Source organism: Tamandua tetradactyla, chromosome 12 (genome assembly GCF_023851605.1).
Source record: "Tamandua tetradactyla isolate mTamTet1 chromosome 12, mTamTet1.pri, whole genome shotgun sequence".
In the NCBI taxonomy this organism is placed as follows: Eukaryota; Metazoa; Chordata; class Mammalia; order Pilosa; family Myrmecophagidae; genus Tamandua; species Tamandua tetradactyla.
The window spans coordinates 3,239,700-3,259,366 of record NC_135338.1 but is presented as its reverse complement, the minus strand read 5'-3'; the positions used below and the strand labels follow the sequence as shown (position 1 = coordinate 3,259,366).

The following is a 19,667-nucleotide window of genomic DNA, read 5'->3' as shown; positions in this document are numbered from 1 at the left end:
GGTCCCAGAATGGGAAAGGAGGCTGGCTTCACACCACAAGAAGGCGGCGGGATGGGGGGTAGGCAGTAAGAGCAAAACAAACTTCTCCTTTCACTTCTAAAGCTGCATTTTCTTGATTCAGTACTTGCCCAGTTACTGCAACCCTTTAACTGTTTTCCCAAGTTTGATGAAGATGGCTCTTCCAGTTTTTGCTAGTTCGGGGGGGGTGGGGGATGGGTACAGCACCCTGAAACATCTTATGCCACCATTTTGGTTGACCAAAAGTCTGACCTTTACCTTTTTTAACCAACATTGTCACATAAGTTGAGTTAAACTGCTGAGATGGCTTGAGATTCAGGAGAAGCAATCATGATTATCTTAAATTAACATAAGGAAGGGAGAGCCTTTTTAAGAGCATTGAAAAATAATAAGTTTGTGCCAAGTGAGAAGGCTGCTGGATTCCATTCACAGGATGGAAGATAATGCAGACAGCCCACTAGAGATTTCAGCACTGTTCCTACCCACAGCAGCACAATACATCCATTATTGTAGAGGTCATTAAGAGGAAATAAAGTACATTGTATATTGTTTCTCTGGAGATGAACCACAGAAAAATCTGATGTCTGTCAGCTGTAATGTATCAGTTCAGGTATAATGTATCAGTTAAGACATCCATCCACCCTTTGGCATTTTCAAATATACACACATACTCTTTCAATAACTAGCCCAGAGAGATTCAGCTTGAGCAAGTTTTACTTCATCTGATTTTTTAAAGGACAAGGCCACTTCAGACCCAAGGAAAATAGGACATCTCTAGGCGAGTGAGACAACCATCTTCAATATGTCACCTTACCCCCCACCCCCCCGAGTTTTAATGATAAACCTGAAAAGGGGAGAAAGGCCAAGATAGCAGACTCAACATTGGCACAGAGCGTGGAGGACACTGGTCTCGCTCCCACCTGAGGCCGAGCCGGTCATACTGGTCATTTACAATTCCAGTAAGAGTCAAGTCCTCCCAGGAAAGCCCCATCCATCATTTGAGCGTTTACATTTTTTTGTTGTTATTTACCTTCTGTGCATGTATATATGCATGCCTCATTTTACCTCTATTATCTGAACTCATTTCTCTCATTTAGAGCTGCCTAATCCCTCTTCTTCCCAAAAGTTCTTCAAGTATTTTAAAATATCAAGTGTTCCTACTATCTTTTTTTCTCTAATGTAAAACCAGATGGGGATACTGAAGGAGTCCTCAGATTCTTTCCAATACTGCTCCTTTTCTCTTTCTTCTCTTAGCACCTACTCTGGGTGCATTTTGCGACCACTTCTCCCTCCACAGACTCCGAGAAGCATGAATGTCACATGGGCCACTGAAAGGAGCGACTATCGCGTTAACTCACAGGGTGCTGTGAGTGCTCATTCAGGGGGACCTGCAGGGTCTTACCAGGTTTCTTCCTGACCTGTCAACCCATGTGTCACCTGGACTGCTCTTCAACCCAGAATATGCACGAGAAGGGTGGCAGCGTCCAGTGGAACTTCAGCAGAGCGAGTGAGCATAACGGCTCCTAGTGTCCTACAGGCCTGGATTTGGATCTCAGCTCACCACTTGCTAACTCTGTGGCCTTGGGCAGATGACAAATGAGTCTGTCCCTTTGTTTCTGCATCTGTAAAATGGGAGTAATAATCAGGGTTGTTGTCAGGATTATAAAGAATGAATCTGAAATGTTTAAGTTGGTGCCTGGTACAATATAAGACTAATGGTGAAGGCTGCCATGTGCTAACGCTGTAACACTATAGAAACTGTACTGTTCCATTCCTCTCCCACTCCTGCAGCTGCCCAAGACCCAAGCCAGCCTGGAGCTCCACATGCTGTCAGAATAGCAGGGTGTCCCATGGCCATGAGGGGGTACAGTACTAGTTAGTTCCAGGCCTGCCTACTAAATTCCATCCAGATTCAACCTGGACAAGCTAGAGCAACCCTTGTTTCTCTTGGCTCATCCAGAACTCCATGGCATCACCTTTCTGTATAATCCCTTGTACTTAGAGAGATTATGGATTGTTTCCCCAGAGCCATTCAGAGTATCCTTCAGGTGTCCTCTACTCACTCCCAAATGCCACCTCACCCCCAGTGGAGTGTTATCAGGCTTATTATAGGTTTAAGTATTTGTATTTGCCTTCTCTTTTTTTATTGCCTTCTCTTTTGACAAGGTCATTCCCAGGTCTGTGCCTCACCACCGCTGCTGGCATGAAGGGGTGTGAAAGGAGGAGGTTGGTGAAAGGTCTTCATGACCTTTCATGGTAGCAAAAGGCAGACATGCATGCCTGTGACACACACACATCAGCATGTGGTCACTGGTGAGACTGGCCGTCGTGGCCACAAATCATCCCCTCCCTACTTGGTGTCCCATGTGCTTCCTCTGCCCTCCCTCCTACCTCTCTCTGATAAAGCCACAAAATGCCACTGTTCCATTTCGGAGAGCATCCCTGGAATATTGATGTGAATATCCTGTGGTATTGTTTCCTTTCCTTCAGGCTTGCCAGAATTAGCTGCTAACTCCCTCTCGCTCTCTGCCCCTCTGCTTGAGGTCTGAAATTGAATGAAAGGAGGTCCTTTTGTTTGTTCACCAGCCAAATCCAACTATTAGGTGGAAAATACAGGGTTCTCTAGCTCCTGGAAGAAAGTCTTATTAGACTAATTGCCCTATTTACATAACTAGTCCTCTTCATATGAAATCAGACAAGATTTTTTGAAAGGGGAAAAAATATTTTGTAGGCAAAAGTATTTGCCGACATTTTAATGAGTTTGAAAGTACATTTAGATACTGTTATATCAAGACTTTTATTATACAGGGCTAATTTAGACTTTGTCCTCTAAACATCCAACAGCCCCAAACAAAAGTCTCCTCAAATGTAGCAGAGCCCACAAGGCACCCTTGGTCCCTACCTGACTCGAGATTTGAAGAAGTTGCTCTGTTGGACCCATCATCCTATATTTATCTTCTCCCTCCTATTGCTAAAGCAGATACAGCTGCACAGTAAAACCTGAGTGGTCTTTGTGTTCTTATTCTAAGATTGTCTTAGAAGAGATTTGCTGTCAGAAAATTGTTTTCCAAGTATCACCACTACTGCCTCACTGTGGGACTGAATACATCATTTTTATTTTTTCTGTCTTTCCTGGCTGCAAAGTAAAATAACAGGGAGAGTCAAAAGAACCTTAGGGTCAAGGCTGGTATATTGGAGTGGCTAGAGGAAAGTACCCGAAATTGTTCAACTGTGTTCCAGTAGCCCTGGTTCTTAAAGAAGACTATGTAACTATATTGTTTTACAGTGTGATCATGTGGTTGTGAAAACCTGTGTGTGATGTTCCTTTTATCCAGGGTATGTACAGATGAGTAAAAAAAAATAAATAAAATGGGGGGAGATAAAGGGTAAAAATTGGGTAGATTGAAACACTGTGGGTCAATGGAGGGGTAAGGTGGGTTGGGGTGTATGAATTCTTTTGTTTTCTTTTTATTTCTTTTTCTGGACTGATGCAAATATTCTAAAAATGACTGTGATGAATACACAACTATATGATAATACTATGAGCTGTTGATTGTGTACAATATGGGTGGACTGTACGTGTATGGATATTTCTCAGTAAAAATTAATTAAAAAAAAGAAATCTGTCCGAGGTCACACAGCTCCTGGATGGCAGAGCTGGTAGGCCAAACAGCGGTCAACTGCAGAGCCCAACCAGCTAACCTCCCTGCGGTGCTGCCCTCTGTCAGGGACCATGTCCTGCCCTGCGTGCTGGGGGCTTCCCAACACATTCTTGTCTGAACCTGACCTAGTCTCCTCTAAAAGTATTTCTCTTTAGAGCCATCCTCTGTAGGGAACACGGCTAGTTGCTTTCCCCTGTAGTCTTGGAAGAACTGTTGTTTCTCATTCTCAGGACAAAGTGTGCCACTGGTTCTTTCTGTATCTTCTAGTTAAGTTTCACTTTAACAAAGGCCTCAGAAGGAAGGGGGACAGGAAAAGAGTCTGTGCGTTCTTGACTCCTCCCTTCCCCTGCTCTTTAGTTTCAGAGTTCCATTAGATTTTCCACCTTGGCCTCCTCACTTGCTCTTTGCAGTTTAGAAAGTGCTTTTATTGGCCCTAGAAAACAGTCTACTTCCTTTGAATAAATGTGTTCAGAATCTTTCATGAGGTCACTTTATTTTCCTCCTTGGCTGACTTTCCCTTTTGGACCACAGTCTGGGAGCAGGTCAGTTGAGGTGAGGCAAGTCTTAAATATGACCTTAGACATGGATGAAATTAATTGCCCTTAACAACGCTGCAGTTGACTTGTGTGGTACTTGGGCCCCATGAGGGACGGACATAAGCACGCAGAAGAAACTTTCTGCAGAAGGATCGTGCCGTCACCATCCACAGCAGGCAGGAATGGGGTGGACAGGAAGGTCCTCTGTGCCCGGCCCAGGGTGGCAGGCCCTCCTGCCTCCAACTCGACACTCCTCCACCAGTGGGTTCCCCAGAAGACCTCAATCCTGGGCCTATCATCGAGTGTTCCCTTCACTTCTCAGCTCTGTGTCTTTGGAGGGGATAATCAAAGTGCCACGGCCCGCACCAACTCCCCCCCACCCCCCCAGTCACTGCACTCCTCTGACTGCTTCATGGGCTCCTCCTGCTGCCACCCTGGCTTTCTTCTCACTCCGTGCCAGAGGTCAGGAGCCAGGCAAAGTCACCAGTGAAGCCAACCCTGTGTGAGGCTGCAGGGAACTGCCCAACCCCAAGCCCCTTTCATTCAGGAACACAGTCCCAAGGGTCAAGTATATCCCATTTTCCAAGAGAAGGTGCACGGCATCTTCTAGTTTTTAAAAGTTTGATAAGTAATTAAAATTATTTTTGAACATTATAGTTAGACCAAATAAAATGTCTGAGGTCCAGGGCTGTTTTAGTTTTGCACTTTCTCTCGGTAGTGCTCCGGGCCCTCCCAGCTTTAACTCTCACCCAAATGTTGATGTCCCCAAGAGTTCTACTCCCTAACCCTGGCCTGGACCTCAGATTTGCATCACTGATCATCTGTGCATGTGGTGGTCACACACCTCAAATGCAGAGCCGAGCTCATGGGCCTTCCAGAACCTGGCGCGGTGCTGTCACAATAGGTGCTCGTTGTTTTTATCTTGGTTGCTCTGACAAAAACACTACTGCTATTATCAGTTATAATCATCTGTCCCTCCTTTTCTGTTCCCTGCTCCCACTGCTCAACACAGCCACTCCCTCTGTCACCCAGGGAGGACTGTGATCTTGGACCCTCCCTATTCCTCCTCCCCCACCAGCTCCAGGCTGCATCGTTTTAATTCTGCCTCCACAAGCCCTCCAGTGCTTGCTCCCAACTTTGCCTTCCCACGAGCTTCTTAGAAGCTACTCCAGTTTCTGAGCCTGTGGCTTCTCAGCTGTCTCAGCCTCATGACTGCCAGCCACCTCTTACCTCTCCGTGTGGGATTTATTCACCATGCTGTGGAATCGTTTCCTGAATCACAGGGCAGCTCTGATTGCTTATTTCTTCAGACACTTTTCACAGACTGTACTGGCTGCCCCCAGAGTTCCTCAACCATTCCTAAGTGCCAGCCATACAGGGCTCTATACATCCTGACTTGTGCACATCGTGCATTCATCTTTGCTGCAACCTCAGGCTCGACTGTCTTCTTCCTTCTTGTATGTTCATGTTTTTCATCCTCCATTTGTCTCACTGACCATCTCTTCCAAGGGCCCTCAATTGCCCTCTGCCACCAGCCCCAGTGCATGTGTGCCCACGTGCTCCCCGCTCAGTCCCTCTTCTGAGCCTTTCCAGCACTCTGGGTTTGCCTCTTCTCCCTTCTAGATGGTCAGCTTCTTGATGGAGAGACACTCTTAACTTTGGTGTATCCCACAGGCCTAGTACACCACCTTGCATATGGTACACATACTGCAAACTTTTGTAAATTGAATTGAATTAAATGTTATTTTTCTATTAAATGGAACATGACTGCATCTAAAGGGCTCAAGGCAAGATACAAAAAGTCAAAACAAAACAGCACTGGTTATTCAGAAGTATTTCTTAGAAGCCTAAGAGAAGGTATCAAGCTGGTCAAATGATTATTTTGCCTGTCCACAGTTTCCTAGGGACCCAGGTTTTAGAAGGGGGACAGAGTGACTGAATCAGCTTTGCCCCAGACCCTGCCTTTCCCACAGAGCCCCGTGGAAGGGGGGATTCGGTGCCAGCTCAGGAAAGAATGGGCAAGATCTCTCAGACACCGGGGTTTCTGCCACCCTGGCAAACGGAGCAGTTCTTTTTTGCCCAGAAAACAATTTGTACTCATACATTCAGAGTGTCCTCTACCCACAACACCAGCAGGCCTGGGAAGTCCCCACAAGCCATCTGGGTCTGTTCCACCATCCTCATCTCCTGAGCGTTTTGCAGTATTGTTTTTTGTGAATTAGCTCTGAGAATAGAAACTACCATTCTATCAGGGATTGAGTTCCACTGACTTTCCTTAGAAAACACAGTCTCTTCTTTTACGTAGATATTTATCCCTTCCTTTGTGCACTGCACAGGCCTACCTCAAGGGGACCCCAAGCAGCATTAACTCCGAGCTCTGACAGGACTGACTTTACAAGTCATATTTACAGGATACGTCTTTCCTATATCCAGTCGACCAGGAGCAGTAGCTCTCTGAATAGACCTCACATGGCTCAGAACGCTCCTTTTACTTTCCGGTCCGACCTCCAGCTCACTGCCCCTGTGGCTTTTAATGCCTTGTCACTAGGAGAGGAGAAGCCTTTAACCCCCATCAGTGTCTTCAATTTTTATTAGCTCCTCTTCGAAGTTTTTTTTTTTTTAAAGGATATTACAATGTCTCTACTGTCAGATCCGCTTAGGAACTTTTAAAGCCTCCTCCTTCCATATTATCATTTTCATTTGAAACCAGACTTTACAGCTTTGGGTGCCTGATGTGGCAGGGGTGGCCACCCCCGAACGCTTCCTTCTGCACGTGATTCTTTTTTTCTTTACTCTGTAAATTCAGGTCCAAAGCAATGTCTATGAACACAGCATTGCTCTGTCTTATGCTCCTCAATCAGACTTGGAAAAGAGTGCTATTGCACATTATCCAGATCTGTTTTAAGACAACTAGATTTAAAATTAAAAAAAAAATAAATGTTTTACCTGAGGTAACTTTTTCATTTTCTTTTGAAAATGGGAACGTACCTAATGTATATGTCTTTGAAAGTGAGGATCAGATCTGGCCATGAAAAGAGAATTATCCTCAGGCAGTGTGACAGAGGCTCAGTGGCAGAGTTCTCTCCTGCCATGCCGGAGACCCGGGTTCAATTCCTGGTGCCTGCCCTTGGGGGTGGGAATGAATTATCCTCTATTAGTCCTTGATGAGGAAGCAATCAAAATACATTACTGGCCACTCTGTGAAACTGTATTTAGCCCAAAACATCTTGATAGGACCTCAACCCCAAGGTGGTTTCCCAATCGATATAAAGACAGAGGGTTTTTATACACACACTGCTTAAATGTGTGGCAATACCTGTTTTAATTTTCGGTCTGTGAAACAACAGATTTCCAGTCCTTAATCCTGTTTCAAAATGGGAGGAAGACATCTTCAAGGAAAACATTTTCACCCTGAACTATGATATCTTTGTTGCACAGAGAAAAGCAGCCACCTTTGTTCTTCAGAACCGGAAGACAGAATTCTACATTTTTCCACACTGCTGCGTTTTCACACAGATCTTCAGAATAAGAAGTCCCACTCTGCTCTTTGCAGTCTCGACAGAGAGCAGGAACCCCAGCCAGCTGGTCAGGTCTCTTAGAAAAATGCTGCAGCTGTTCCTAAAAGTAGCCCCATTCATAAGACGCCTGCTGTCTGCAGCTACAGAGGTGGAGAAAGGCATACTATTTCATAAAGAGCTTCTTTTCTTTAAAGTGGAAAGAAAAATACATGGTGTTTACAGAAAAGAGAACTGGACTCTTCAGCTTTCTTTCAGTGGCTGTGTCCGAAATGGAAGTGGGGAAGGCCATAAATACACGCAAGCAATTGCGCCTTTAAGGGCTGACTCACCCTCCCCACGCTGCCCGCGGTGGAAAATCCAGCTAGTTAAACGAGATCATCCAGGAGTCCCTGCACAGGCTGCTTGGCCAGAGCTGATGGCTGCTGCATTGTGATATGCCTGCTATGGGTGAATGAATGATTGACTAATCCTCCTTCTCTGTCTCTCTCAGTTCATGACCAAGAACCCCACCATGCGCTTGGGCAGCCTGACTCAGGGAGGTGAACACGCCATCTTGAGACATCCGTTCTTTAAGGACATCGACTGGGGCCAGCTGAACCATCGCCAACTGGAACCACCTTTCAGACCCAGAATCGTAAGTGGCCGAGACCATTAGAGCAGAACCAATTTTGCTCTTACTCCAGATGTTAAAAATCCACTGGGAAGCCAGATGGCCCTCTACCAAATGACCACAAGTTTAGCCTGAAGTTTTCCAGAGCAGCTGCACCCTGGGGCGGGGAGACTAGAGCTCATTGCCCCCTAAGGCAACATTTTTCCTTGTGCCAAGGTGACTTCTCACTCAGCTTTCACTCCCACTTGCCCTGGCCGCTTCCTTCCTAAACCGAAATTAAAATCTCCCTGGGTTCTGAGGGGCCTGAAATTTTCCCTAAAAGAGTTTGTCTAGCTTAGAAATTCCTTGTTCCTAGTCCATTTTTTCCTCATGCTCCTTATTCAGGATGCCCTTTCTGTTTTCATCAAGGCCCCAAGACAGTAGCGAGCATGTGAAAACATTCCCTACTTCACTTAAGCCCAACTCCTCGACTTGGAGAGTCTATAACGCTGCTGCCAGACAGGCCAAATCCTCTTTGACTAGAGAAATAGTGAGGGCACCAAGGGGGCCTCCAGCCCATGCCGAGCAGCTGAGTGGGGCAGCATTCTTGAGAATGGCCCAGCTCCCGTCTGAGAGCTGAGCTCTCACTCATCTGTGGGTTATGATACCCACAGGGGGAAGACAGAGAAGCTGGGCCTAGCAACAGATTGAGAGCTACGAGGAAAAGGGGTGGTACAAAGGCAGAGAGAGAAGTGAAGTATCATTGACTCAGGCAAGAGAAGTGAGAGGCTGGACCTTGTACTTCTGAGTACACAGCTGCCCCAGCAGGGCCTAATGAATCTGCTTGGGTAAAATGGGGGCATTGTTCCCTAAGCTTAGCATTTCCAAGAAATCTTTAAAGAAACATCTCTTCAAACGTATAGAACTGTGTTTAAGCAGTAGATGGGGCACGTGTGAACTACCCCATCTACGTGGAGCAATATGAACTTGTGTGCCCCTCAATAGGGCCTGCTGAGAAGTGGAGCCCTATGAAATGGAGAATAAAGGGTGATGAGCTGGCTGGTTTAGGTGACCCAACTAATTCCTTAGCCTCCCAGCCTAAGGCTAACCTGCTCAGCAAGATTTTCATGGGATCAGTGAATCGGTGGTTACCAAATGCCATAATAATACACAATGAGGTGGAATTGCTATATAGCACTGTTTAATCATAATTATCCTAACTGTTAATAATGCTACTGAATGAGCTACAGAGTTCTCTGAACTCATTGAAATGGGCTCAGTTCCATGGAAGATGAGTAAGTCTCAGTGCTTAAAATTTGACCTTTGTTTCTTTATTGACAGAAATCCCGAGAAGATGTCAGTAATTTTGATCCTGACTTCATAAAGGAAGAGCCAGTTTTAACCCCAATTGATGAGGGACATCTTCCTATGATTAACCAGGATGAGTTCAGAAACTTTTCCTATGTATCTCCAGAGTTGCAACCATAGCCTTTGGGGAAGGAGAGAGATGGTGTGAGATTCAAAAAGGAATAAAGATTTTCCAGGAACTTCCCTTGTGGGAACTCTCAGCAAAAGCCTTAGAACAAGAATGTCACCTACAAGGAGCAGGTGGAGAACTCTGTGAAGGATGGAACTTCAAGAAGTCAACTATTTCAAGTCCTGAGGGAGCCGTGGTACTGGAAATAGTTGATACCAAAATGAGATTTCATGAAGAAGTATCTTGCTCAACCTCTGAATTTCCAGAGGCTATTTGGAGATTAAAAGCTGCCACAAGAAGAGATGGTGTGAAGAGAAAACTAGATCCTAAAAATTCTGAGCCAAACAGGCTTCTTACTTCAAGAGATAAATCAAGACTCTGACTCTATGGACCACTCTATGCTCTCCTTAGAGCCAGTGAACCCTCAATACTGGCCATCTTCAAGAAGTCTGTAAATGCTAATGAAGAATTTAAAGGTCTTTTAAGAAAAAGAATGGCTTTCCAGATAGGATGATCCACTCTGTCGAAACAAAAATAGGATCAGTAAACGTCACAGAGTAAAGCTCAATCTTAAAATCATGCCGGGCACCAAGGCAACAGATACAGTTTATTCTCCTATTCTTCCTTTCATTTAATAGATATTTATTGAGTGTCCAGTGAGAAGGTGCCAGAATATCCAGTAGTATAAACAGTAGGTCTGTGTTTGTGGAACTTTCATTCTAGTGTCCATTAATTTACCTGAATATTGTTGCATTCTGTGAAATGCATCTCCATGTTGCATATGTAGTTATTATTTGCCTGCATATAACTTTTTTTTTCCACAGAAGACAGGTCACTCCTCCAAAAGCAAATATCCACATGGTCAGCAGGCAGAGCTGGAGGCACTTGCTGCCTGCTGACCTGTGGAACCTCATTATGGAACAGTGGGTCGATATTGCTCTGGACGCGTTAAGTGAAGAATTATGCTCCACTCTTCTCTACCATGGCTTGTACACAGTTAGCAGTTTATTTAAATTATATCTTAAGAGAAAAAGATGTTTGGTAAACCCCTTAATAATTAGTCATGGATCATGAAGGTAGTACATTTATCAAAGAAGGGCCTTATGATAATGCAATTTTATGTGTACCATTGGAGAATTTTATCTGGCTGGAAATAAATGAATTTTTTAGCAAAAGGAAAATTTTTTTTTAATCTGGAAGCATTGATCCCAGCTCTACTAGGAGAGTAGATTTCTATTGAATATAAAAACTTGGGGCAGATTGGATGGAACTCTAGATTTCAAGCAATTTCCTCAGAGGACATGTTGGTATAATCTTGTTTGTATCCCTGAAATTGACCTGGCCTTTTTCTCATTGACTAGAACTTCTATTCTGAATCAGGGTGATGGCTGCTAAGCATTGCTATAACAGTCTAACCGTTGGAATCTTGGTGGCTAGCCATAACACACGTTTATTTCTCATTCACACAAAAAGTCTAGTGCAAGTGTGTGGCTCTCCTCCATCTTATACTTAGGCCATCCGGAAAATGTGGTTTCCAAGGTTGCTGTGGCAAGAGAAGAGCAAGGTGGAGGAGGTGCTTGCTGCTGAACTACCTCTGCTAGGAGAGAGACTGAGCACTTCTGGCCATGTGATTGGTCAGAACATGGCGTCACTCACTACAAATGGGATGGAGAATTGTAGAGCAGCTGAGGGCTTTCTAGCTAATGCTGATAGTCTGCTCTGGGCTCTTTTTAGCAATGTAAGGTGGAAAATTACTTTGGAATAAATAGAGTGAATAGGAGCCTTTCTTTACATTTGTTTAGGACTTAGCAATTCATAGGCGTGCTCACCTACATAATTTCACTAGATCTTCCCATCATCCCTGTAGGCAGGTCATGCAACCACCATTTCCACTATGTGCAGGGTGAATTCTGAGGTACCTGTTACTAACAAGAACAGAGGCTCAGAGGAGTTGAGTTTGTGCGTGGCCAAAATATTTCAGAGTTGCTAAGGACTGGGTGCTGGTCCGGAGTCTAAATCTTTGAGGTTCTACTCCAAAAGACTAACAGGAAAGTGAGGGATCATTCGGATGTGGAGATGTTTTTGGTCTTCCCAGCTACCTTGAGGCTCAGGATCTTCTGAGGAGCTGGTCAGCTACTTGATGTGCTTCTCCACACTGACAGAAAACGACGAAGAATAAAGTGCTCCTGTGTCCATTTACAAAGCCATTCATGATCACAGCCACACGAAAGATCCAAAATGAATTTGTGTGGTGTGCAGCAACTTCCATCTCCAAAATCTGTTCTCAGGCATGCTCCCCAGGTCCCCGACTTTGTGTTAAATCCATTTTTTTTAAACTAATCCCAGATCCATCCAATAGATTTTCTGACAGCTAGTGATTGTGCAACGCTAGATTTTCTGGTGCATTCTTCCTCATCCCCTTTTATGTATGCAAGGAGAAAGAAGAGGTTCAGGATGTTTTATCGAGAAGAGTTCCAATTCCAGGGCTCGAGCTCCACTTCTCATCTTTCCTCTCTTCTCCTCTAGCTCACATCCCCCCTGAGAGATCACAAGTCCGCCCTGCTGGACTTCCTGGAGCAGGCTGGCAGAGAGCCAGGCAGTCAGCAGGTGCTGATTCTGCTGGGGCTGTCTGGTTCCCTAAGGTCAGCTGGCAGCATGGAGGTCAAGAGGAGGTTACATTGACCCTTCATTTACTCAGGATCATCTCGCCTCTCCAATAAAGAATCTTGAGAAATGCTCAGGCCTTCTCACCCACCCTACAACCCAGAGCAGTCCTCGCCCCCACACCCTTTGTCCCTACTCTCCCAAGCTACCCCACACTGTGGTCCAAGTATTACAAAGGAGAATAACTGCAAAGTGTTGATTTGAGATGTTGAGCAACCTTTCAAAAGATGTTTTAGCTTAATAATAATGGCTAACGTGTTGTTTATGATGTAGAGACCCTGTTCTAAAAACTTTAAATCAGTTGATTCAGTAACCCTGGCAGGGGCTATCCTTGTCTTCGTTGTTCAACAGGGGAAACTGAGTTACAGAAAGTTTAGGTAATTTGCTCAAAGTCACACAACTCTAAGGAATAAACACAAGATTCATACCAGTTTAACTCCAGAGTACCAACTTTTAACCCAATTTGGTAAGGCTGATTCTGTTTATCAACCTACATGGGTTTTTGAGAACAATAAAACTGGTTAACTAGGAACACAAGCTAAAACTGCCAGCAAGCCAGGATAATATTAGTCATCCTTGCTGTAGAATCATTTATCAGCAGGGAGGTTGTATAATATGTGTCAAAGGCCTGAAGTTCCTAATCTCCACCCATTTCCCACCACTACCCCGTACCCCAAAGGAACTGGGGCAGACCAGAATGATGCAACTGGGACCTCCCAAGGAAGAGGAAGTAGCCTAGGACACAGTGGATTCTGTAAATGCCTCTGAATCCCTGGGGTAACCTCTGAGTACTGGATTTCAATTCTTTCCTCTCCCCTCCTGGAGGGTCCTCTTCGTGTATCAGTGACTCCTGGCTCCTGAGGCAGCAGGGAAGAAAATGTGCAGCCCGGAGGCTACCACCACGGCAGCTGTGAGTTTACAGCTGATGTAACTTGGTAGCAAAGAAAACAAAAATGAAAGCACTGCATTTATCATTTAATTGATATTAATTGTGTACACATTGCCTTGAAAATATTGCAACCACAGATTGGGCCTTCAAGCTTCATATCTTCTTTTTCCCCACGTTTGGTCATCCCAGTTGCTTAATCTGACAGTGTTGACTTAAAATGACTGGACAGCCATTGTGATTGCCCCTGGCTCAATCATACTGGGTCATAACTCCTCATTTGACCTCTTCTGAGTTTAAAACTCAGATACAGTCACAGACATTCGCAATGGAAATGAGTTCTGTGGCCCTGGGCTCCTCTAAACAGAGTTGCAGGCTTGATAGAAGGACCAAAACATGGCTATAAATGGGATTGTGTAGACTCCCTTTCTCTTGCCGTGGTGGCCTAGACCAAATCTAAGGGCGCCACTCTCCACTCCATCCTGTCCCAGCCTCCTCCACCTCCTCCACCCCCTTGCCAGTTGTTCTTTCCCTCCCGCTCCCTCCCTCTTTATTCTCTATGTAATAAGTTTGTTCTGCATTTTCTCTCCCCTCCTTCCCTGCACCGGGGTTCCCAGAGCCCAACCTGTTTTACAGCCAGTTCCCAACTGCCAACATGGCAAGGAATCCCGACTGGCATATTTATTTTACAGGCTCTTTCAGAGTCCAGGAATGGCAGCCACCCTTCCATGTAGTTCTGCACCACGCATCCCCCCCCACCCCCGTCGGCTCCTGGCCTGGTACAGTCGCCTATGAGTAGCCCTGCCCGACGCTGCCCACGGCGGCTCGGAGGCCAGACCACAGCAGCAGGGGCTTGAGCAGAGGCAGACCTGCGTGCTGAATCCTCCACGAGCTCTGCGTTCCTGAAAAGCCACTCCCCTCCCTCAAACTCACTTTTCTAAGCTATTAAATGGGGGGAGGGAGGCAAGGGTAGCGCATGCCTACCTCATACGGTTACTGCAAGGTCTAACCTGGTGCTTGACATCAAGCACTTCGGGCGGTTCTGGAATGTAGACAATGCTCCATAAATGTGAGTCCCTGCTATCACCAGCTATTTCCGCCGAGGATGAGCGAAAGCTGCTAGTGGGTCCCCCGGGAAACGGACGGATGGGGACACCCCCGTCCTTCAGGCTGCCATCTCACCTCACGTGGGTGCCGGTGCTCCAGCCCAGCCCAGCCCCGAGACCAGGAGCCCGCCAGACCGACCCCCCAGGAGTGTGCCCAGGGACCTACCGACAGGAGGAAGGATGGTGGACAGGGGTCAGCAGCCCGCCCGCGGCCAAGAGAGCGAGTGGGGAGACAGACGTCCGCAGGGAACAGCCGACCACGTGTAGCAGTCTCGCGAGATTTGGCTACGACGGGTTCTCAGCAGGTTCTCGTGAGATTTGGCTCCTAGGGGCGGGGTTCACGCGCTTTGACCTTCAGGTGGGCTTTATCGGGCGCGGCTGCGGGATCTGGGCCCAAGATGGCGGAGGCGGCGGGGCCGCACCTTCGGTCACGCCGGTTCCGTGTTGGGGGGATTCTAGCATGTCAGGTAGCCGGCTGCGGATTCCTCGGGGGTTACTGAGACACTGCTGCTAGCGTGGGTGGAGTCCGTCCACCCTGGTTAATATGCAAAGTCAGTCTTAAGTGTGAAGCTCTGCCCTCACTCTAAAAAAGAAAGGCCGAGGAATAGCCACGGTTTTCCCCAAAACGCCTTTTCTGGCCGGCCTGTCAGTTCTTCTGTTCTCCGGGGCTGATAAGAAGGTACACCGAGCTCACCGCCGAGCAGATGCCGCAGGGACGCGCCCCCGGGGCCCCCTCGACCCTGGCCGGGCTCGGAGGGGGGAAGCCCGGCCTGGAACCCAGGGCCCCCTGCTCCGTGGAGAGATGCCCGCGGGGGCGGTGTCTGGTGGCGTGAGAGTCTCCCCGCGCTGGGGGTCCCCACGAGGAAGCGGGGCCCGGACCCCCGGCCCCCGGCCCCCGGCCCCCCGCGCGGTTCTCCTGCTGCCGAGCCAGACCTCGCGGCACAGACGCTTCATTCTCCCCCAGCCTGAAGCAGAGCTCGAAGAACTCAGCTTAGACAACGTGAAGGCTGTGTAGGCCCCGAGTGTGGTCGCACCTGCAAATGCATTGCCGAGGGTGAAAGGAATCTTCTTGGGACACGTTTCAGATCGGACCGTCCCCAGGTACCGGGGATATTCTAGACACCGTTTCGTCGGAAGGTGCCAGAAACAGCCTGGGTGACCTCTCAAGTTCTCTTCCAGCCCTGAGAGACGAAAAGTGAGCAGACGGACAGGGTCATCCGCCCCTGGAGGACGCCGACGCCACAGTACCCTCCCCACCCGAAACCACCTTCTCGTCCCTCCTGCGTGACCCGCACAGCCTCTCTGAGTGCTCTCTCAATCCCCACATCTCCTTAGGCTCACCTAGACATAGCCCTGAAGTCACCTACTCACCAACGTCTTACACCTGCTCGCCTTTCATGTTTCTTATACTGGAGCATATATGGAAAAGAAGAGAGCTCTCTATAGTTCAGATCCGCACAAGAAGAGGCCAGAAGCATCAGTCCCCTTCTATCAATTGCCAATAGAGTGTCTGTGGATGAGACCGAAAGCAGGATTTCCCACCTCTGCTTCCACTATGTTTTCTTAAAGGGAATGCTTTTCAAAGTAAAAGAAGGTGCAATATTCATTAACAAAACGAATTATAACCCAAGGCTGATGAAGCGATTATATAAAGCACTCACGTGATTACAGGCAAAATTGCAGAACAGAATTATTTAAGCAGTGATTTATAAGTGATGGCGATCATTAAAACTGTGAGACGGTTTTTATAAAGAACAAGTCTTGTAAGTCTATGCTTGTTTTCTTTGACATTTACTAGACTGGTGCATCAGAGGTGTGTGATTAGTTTAGCATAGCTGAATTTCAGCAAGGTATGTGACAAGGTCTCACCTCACCTCCTTGTGGCCCAGCTGGGATGAAAAAACAGTGGTATCCAAAATGTGATAATTAACAGATTGGTATCACTCATGTCTACAACTTCGGATAAACTCAGGTCGCCTTGGATTAACATGCACATTTCAAGTCTTCCTTTAATCTTATTTGAGATTTTAAACATTCAACAATATGACTAAACACAAAAATTGGACAATGGAGCAAAGTGCTACTTTGCATTCAAACTATGCGTAGCCATACCCTTCCATGAGATTCTGACACAGAAGAGCAAACTAGAGCTTGGAGATTCACTCATTCACTAAATAGTATTTATTGAGCACCTACTATATGCCAGGCATGTCTTAGTTGCTGGGAAAGTGAGGGTGCAAAAACACAAAGATCACTGCAGTCCTGGAGCTCACATCCTGTGGAGAGTTGTAATATTGTTAACCCAAATTAATCCACTCAGTGGTAACGCAGCCCCATGGTCTGTTATCCTCATTGTAATATCCAGGGCATCTGGCACCATGTAGATGCATAAGAAATAAATGTTGTCGGATAATACATTCAAAGCTGGACATCAAACACTTTATTGACTCCAAAGATGATAATCATAGTTCCATGGTGGAATAACAAACTTAAAAGTTAACCTAATCTATTGAGTCTGAAAAAACTAATTGTATCAGAATAAGATGGATGTGATATGAGTTGACAGCAGGAGCAAAAAATAGGAGGAAGCAAAGAGAATAAGTTCATTGTATGTATTCATCAACCAATATTTATCAAGATGCCTTTTTCCAAGTGATGGGGCCACAGCAGTGAGCAAAACAAACTTGGCCCCACGATCCTGGAGCTTACAACTTAGTGAATATACAAGACAGTGCTGTGGCTGCTAAAAAAAAACTTAAGTATCTATTTCCAACTCAGGCTGCAGTGAGCTCACAGTGGTGCCTTGCAGTTGGCCATGGTGGGAGTATTTACACCATGGAAACTGGCAAATGCTACATATTAGAGCTTTTTCCATTCCTTTCCTATTTCTTGAGAGCCAATTTACCCACACATATCTGGGAAAATCAAGGAAATCGTGATCTTTGAAGCCAGGCAGAGGTGGATAGGCGTCTCACCTCCGGATGCATGCAGACAACACCCTCCAGGGGCAGAAAAACACAAGATCTTGAAATTGTGGCCATTTTTTTAAAATGTGGAAAATCTTTCCAGAATCTTCCCAGCCTCACTTCCTCACATCCCGTGGGCCACACCCCATGCGTAAAACCAATCACTTGGCAAGGGCAATGAGAGTGTTCTGGAACCCCAGTTGGGTTTGGTGGGATTTTTTTTTTTTTAACATAACAACATACAGACATGATCATTCTTACCATATGATCACTCCATTCCTGGTATATAATCAATAACTCACAATATCATCACATAGCTGTATATTTATCACCATGGTCATTTCTTAGAACATTTGCATCAATTCAGAAAAAGAAAAAGAAAAAAACTCATACATACCATGTCCCTTACCCCTCCCTCTCATTGATTGCTAATATTTCCATCTACCCAGTATATTTTAACCTTTGTTTTCCTATTTTTTCTATACCCCTTATCACTCCCTTTCACTGATCACTAGCATTTCAATCCACTAAATTTATTTTAACATTTGTTCCCCCTATTACTATAAATAATGATACATTATTATTTATTTTAACCCATATGTTTTACTCATCTGTCCATACCGTAGATAAAAGGAGCATCAGACATAAGATTTTCATAATCACTTTGTGAAAGCTATATCATTATACAATCATCTTCAAGAAACATGGCTACTGGAACACAGCTCTACATTTTCAGGCACTTCCCTCTAGCCTCTCTAACACATATTAAACTAAGAAGGGGTTATCTATATAATGCGTAAGAATGACCTCCAGGATAACCTCTCAACTCTATTTGGAATCTCTCAGCCACTGACGCTTTATTTTGTCTCATTTCTGTCTTCCCATTTTTGGTTGAGAAGGTTTCTCAATCCCTTGATGCTGAGTCCCAGCTCATTCTAGGATTTCTGTCCCATGTTGCCAGGAAGGTCCACACCCCTGGGAGTCATGTCCCATGTAGCGAGGGGGAGGGTAGTGAGTTTGCTTGTCCTGTTGGCTGAGAGAGAGGCCACATCTGAGCAACAAAAGAGGTTCTCTGGGGGTAACTCTTAGGCCTAATTTTAAATAGGCTTAGCCTATCCTTTGTGGGGATACGTTTCATATGAACAACCCCTGTGGATTCTGAAAGATATGGACTTTGGAGTCAGAAGACATGGATTTGAAGTTTGGCTCTGCATTTTCCCTGAGCCAGTTGTTAAACCCTCCCAACCCTTACTCTCCATAGTAGATGACTGTGGTAGTAGTAAAAACTATACCTGCCTCACAAGCTTGTTGAAGATTAAAAAGAATAACTTGTAAACTCTAACTCTCAATGCAAATTTTAGCTGTATTTAGCATAATTGAGGAATTAGTTTTAAAAGTAGGGACCTTTAGCCCAGTCAGAATTACGCCACCTAAGTGTTTGATAAATCATAATTCAAGGAAAGAGGAAAAGAGATATCATTTGCCAGTTCATCTCAGAGGGGACTTGGAGTTGACTCACTACCTCTAAGCATTGACTCCTATTTCCCAGCTCCATTTGTTTTATTCCCCAGACACCCCTATTCTCTTTAGCCTTCTATTTCCCCCTGCTAGGTTGAGGAAAGGACGAGAGAAGTGGAACTAAGGATGTTTGGTTTTTTATGCTTCCCAGAGCCTCCCTCAGAGGGAGACCATGAGAAGTCCAGAATTTCTCCTTGCAGTTGGCATCCCCAACTGCCACCCTTTGAGATTTCCAGTCCAAACGGAAGCCACCACCTTGCTAAAGCAGCAAAGAGACAAGTTCTCCACGTCTACGTGTGAGAGAGAAACAGACATCAGGGCCAAGCAGGGACTATTTCTGAAGCAGTGATTTATTTTTGAAGAAAAAAAACAAACAAAAACGAAGACTCATTCTGTATGGACCATGGTAGCTTCCTGTCCCAGGCCAGCTGGAGCGTTGGGCAGGGCCAAAGAAAGGGTCTTTGTGAAACGCAGAGACAAAGAAAGTTAAGGTCTCTTTCTCAGCTGACAATCCCATAAGGGGAATAGGGCAAGTCCTGCATTTCCTGCTGCCGTGAAGCCCCACATCTGCTTCCACATGACTCCACTGCCAGCCAAACACATGAGCCCAGCCGCAAAGGTCATGGCCAGGGCTGCATGGGGTCTGGGGAGGGTGCATAGAGCACTGGCCTTCCCCATCATTGCTCACCCAGGCTGAGGGCTGGATAAGAAAGTGCAGAAGCCGTGG

General features: G+C 45.9%; 2 protein-coding genes and 1 long non-coding RNA gene across 7 annotated transcripts in view; 2 read left to right on the top strand and 1 right to left on the bottom strand.

Moving 5' to 3' along the window:
• Nucleotides 1-10,973, top strand: part of PRKCH (protein kinase C eta) — a 257,755-nt gene extending 246,782 nt beyond the window's left edge. For 3 of the 4 annotated variants that reach the window (XM_077122446.1, XM_077122448.1, XM_077122447.1), the window contains exons 13-14: nt 8,225-8,368; nt 9,665-10,972. In XM_077122446.1, the coding sequence (XP_076978561.1) occupies nt 8,225-8,368; nt 9,665-9,811 (291 nt within the window). In that variant the 3' untranslated portion in view covers nt 9,812-10,972. Of the gene's footprint in view, nt 1-8,224; nt 8,369-9,664 lie in introns of all 4 variants that reach the window. The other variant, XM_077122445.1, reaches the window with a different exon arrangement.
• The window catches only part of LOC143651726 (uncharacterized), a 25,757-nt gene extending 10,409 nt beyond the window's left edge, over nt 1-15,348 (bottom strand). Inside the window, exons 1-3 of one of the 2 annotated variants that reach the window (XR_013160174.1) lie at nt 14,623-15,348; nt 2,410-2,563; nt 1,421-1,640 (exon numbers count right to left, since the gene is read on the bottom strand). This is a non-coding gene — a long non-coding RNA (uncharacterized LOC143651726). The remainder of the gene's footprint in view (nt 1-1,420; nt 1,641-2,409; nt 2,564-14,622) is intronic. The other variant, XR_013160173.1, reaches the window with a different exon arrangement.
• Nucleotides 11,133-19,667, top strand: LOC143651724 (uncharacterized). Its single transcript, XM_077122449.1, has 2 exons — nt 11,133-14,923; nt 15,421-19,667. Exons 1-2 carry the CDS (start codon nt 14,407-14,409, stop codon nt 15,423-15,425), a joined length of 522 nt encoding a protein of 173 aa, XP_076978564.1. The 5' UTR covers nt 11,133-14,406; the 3' UTR covers nt 15,426-19,667.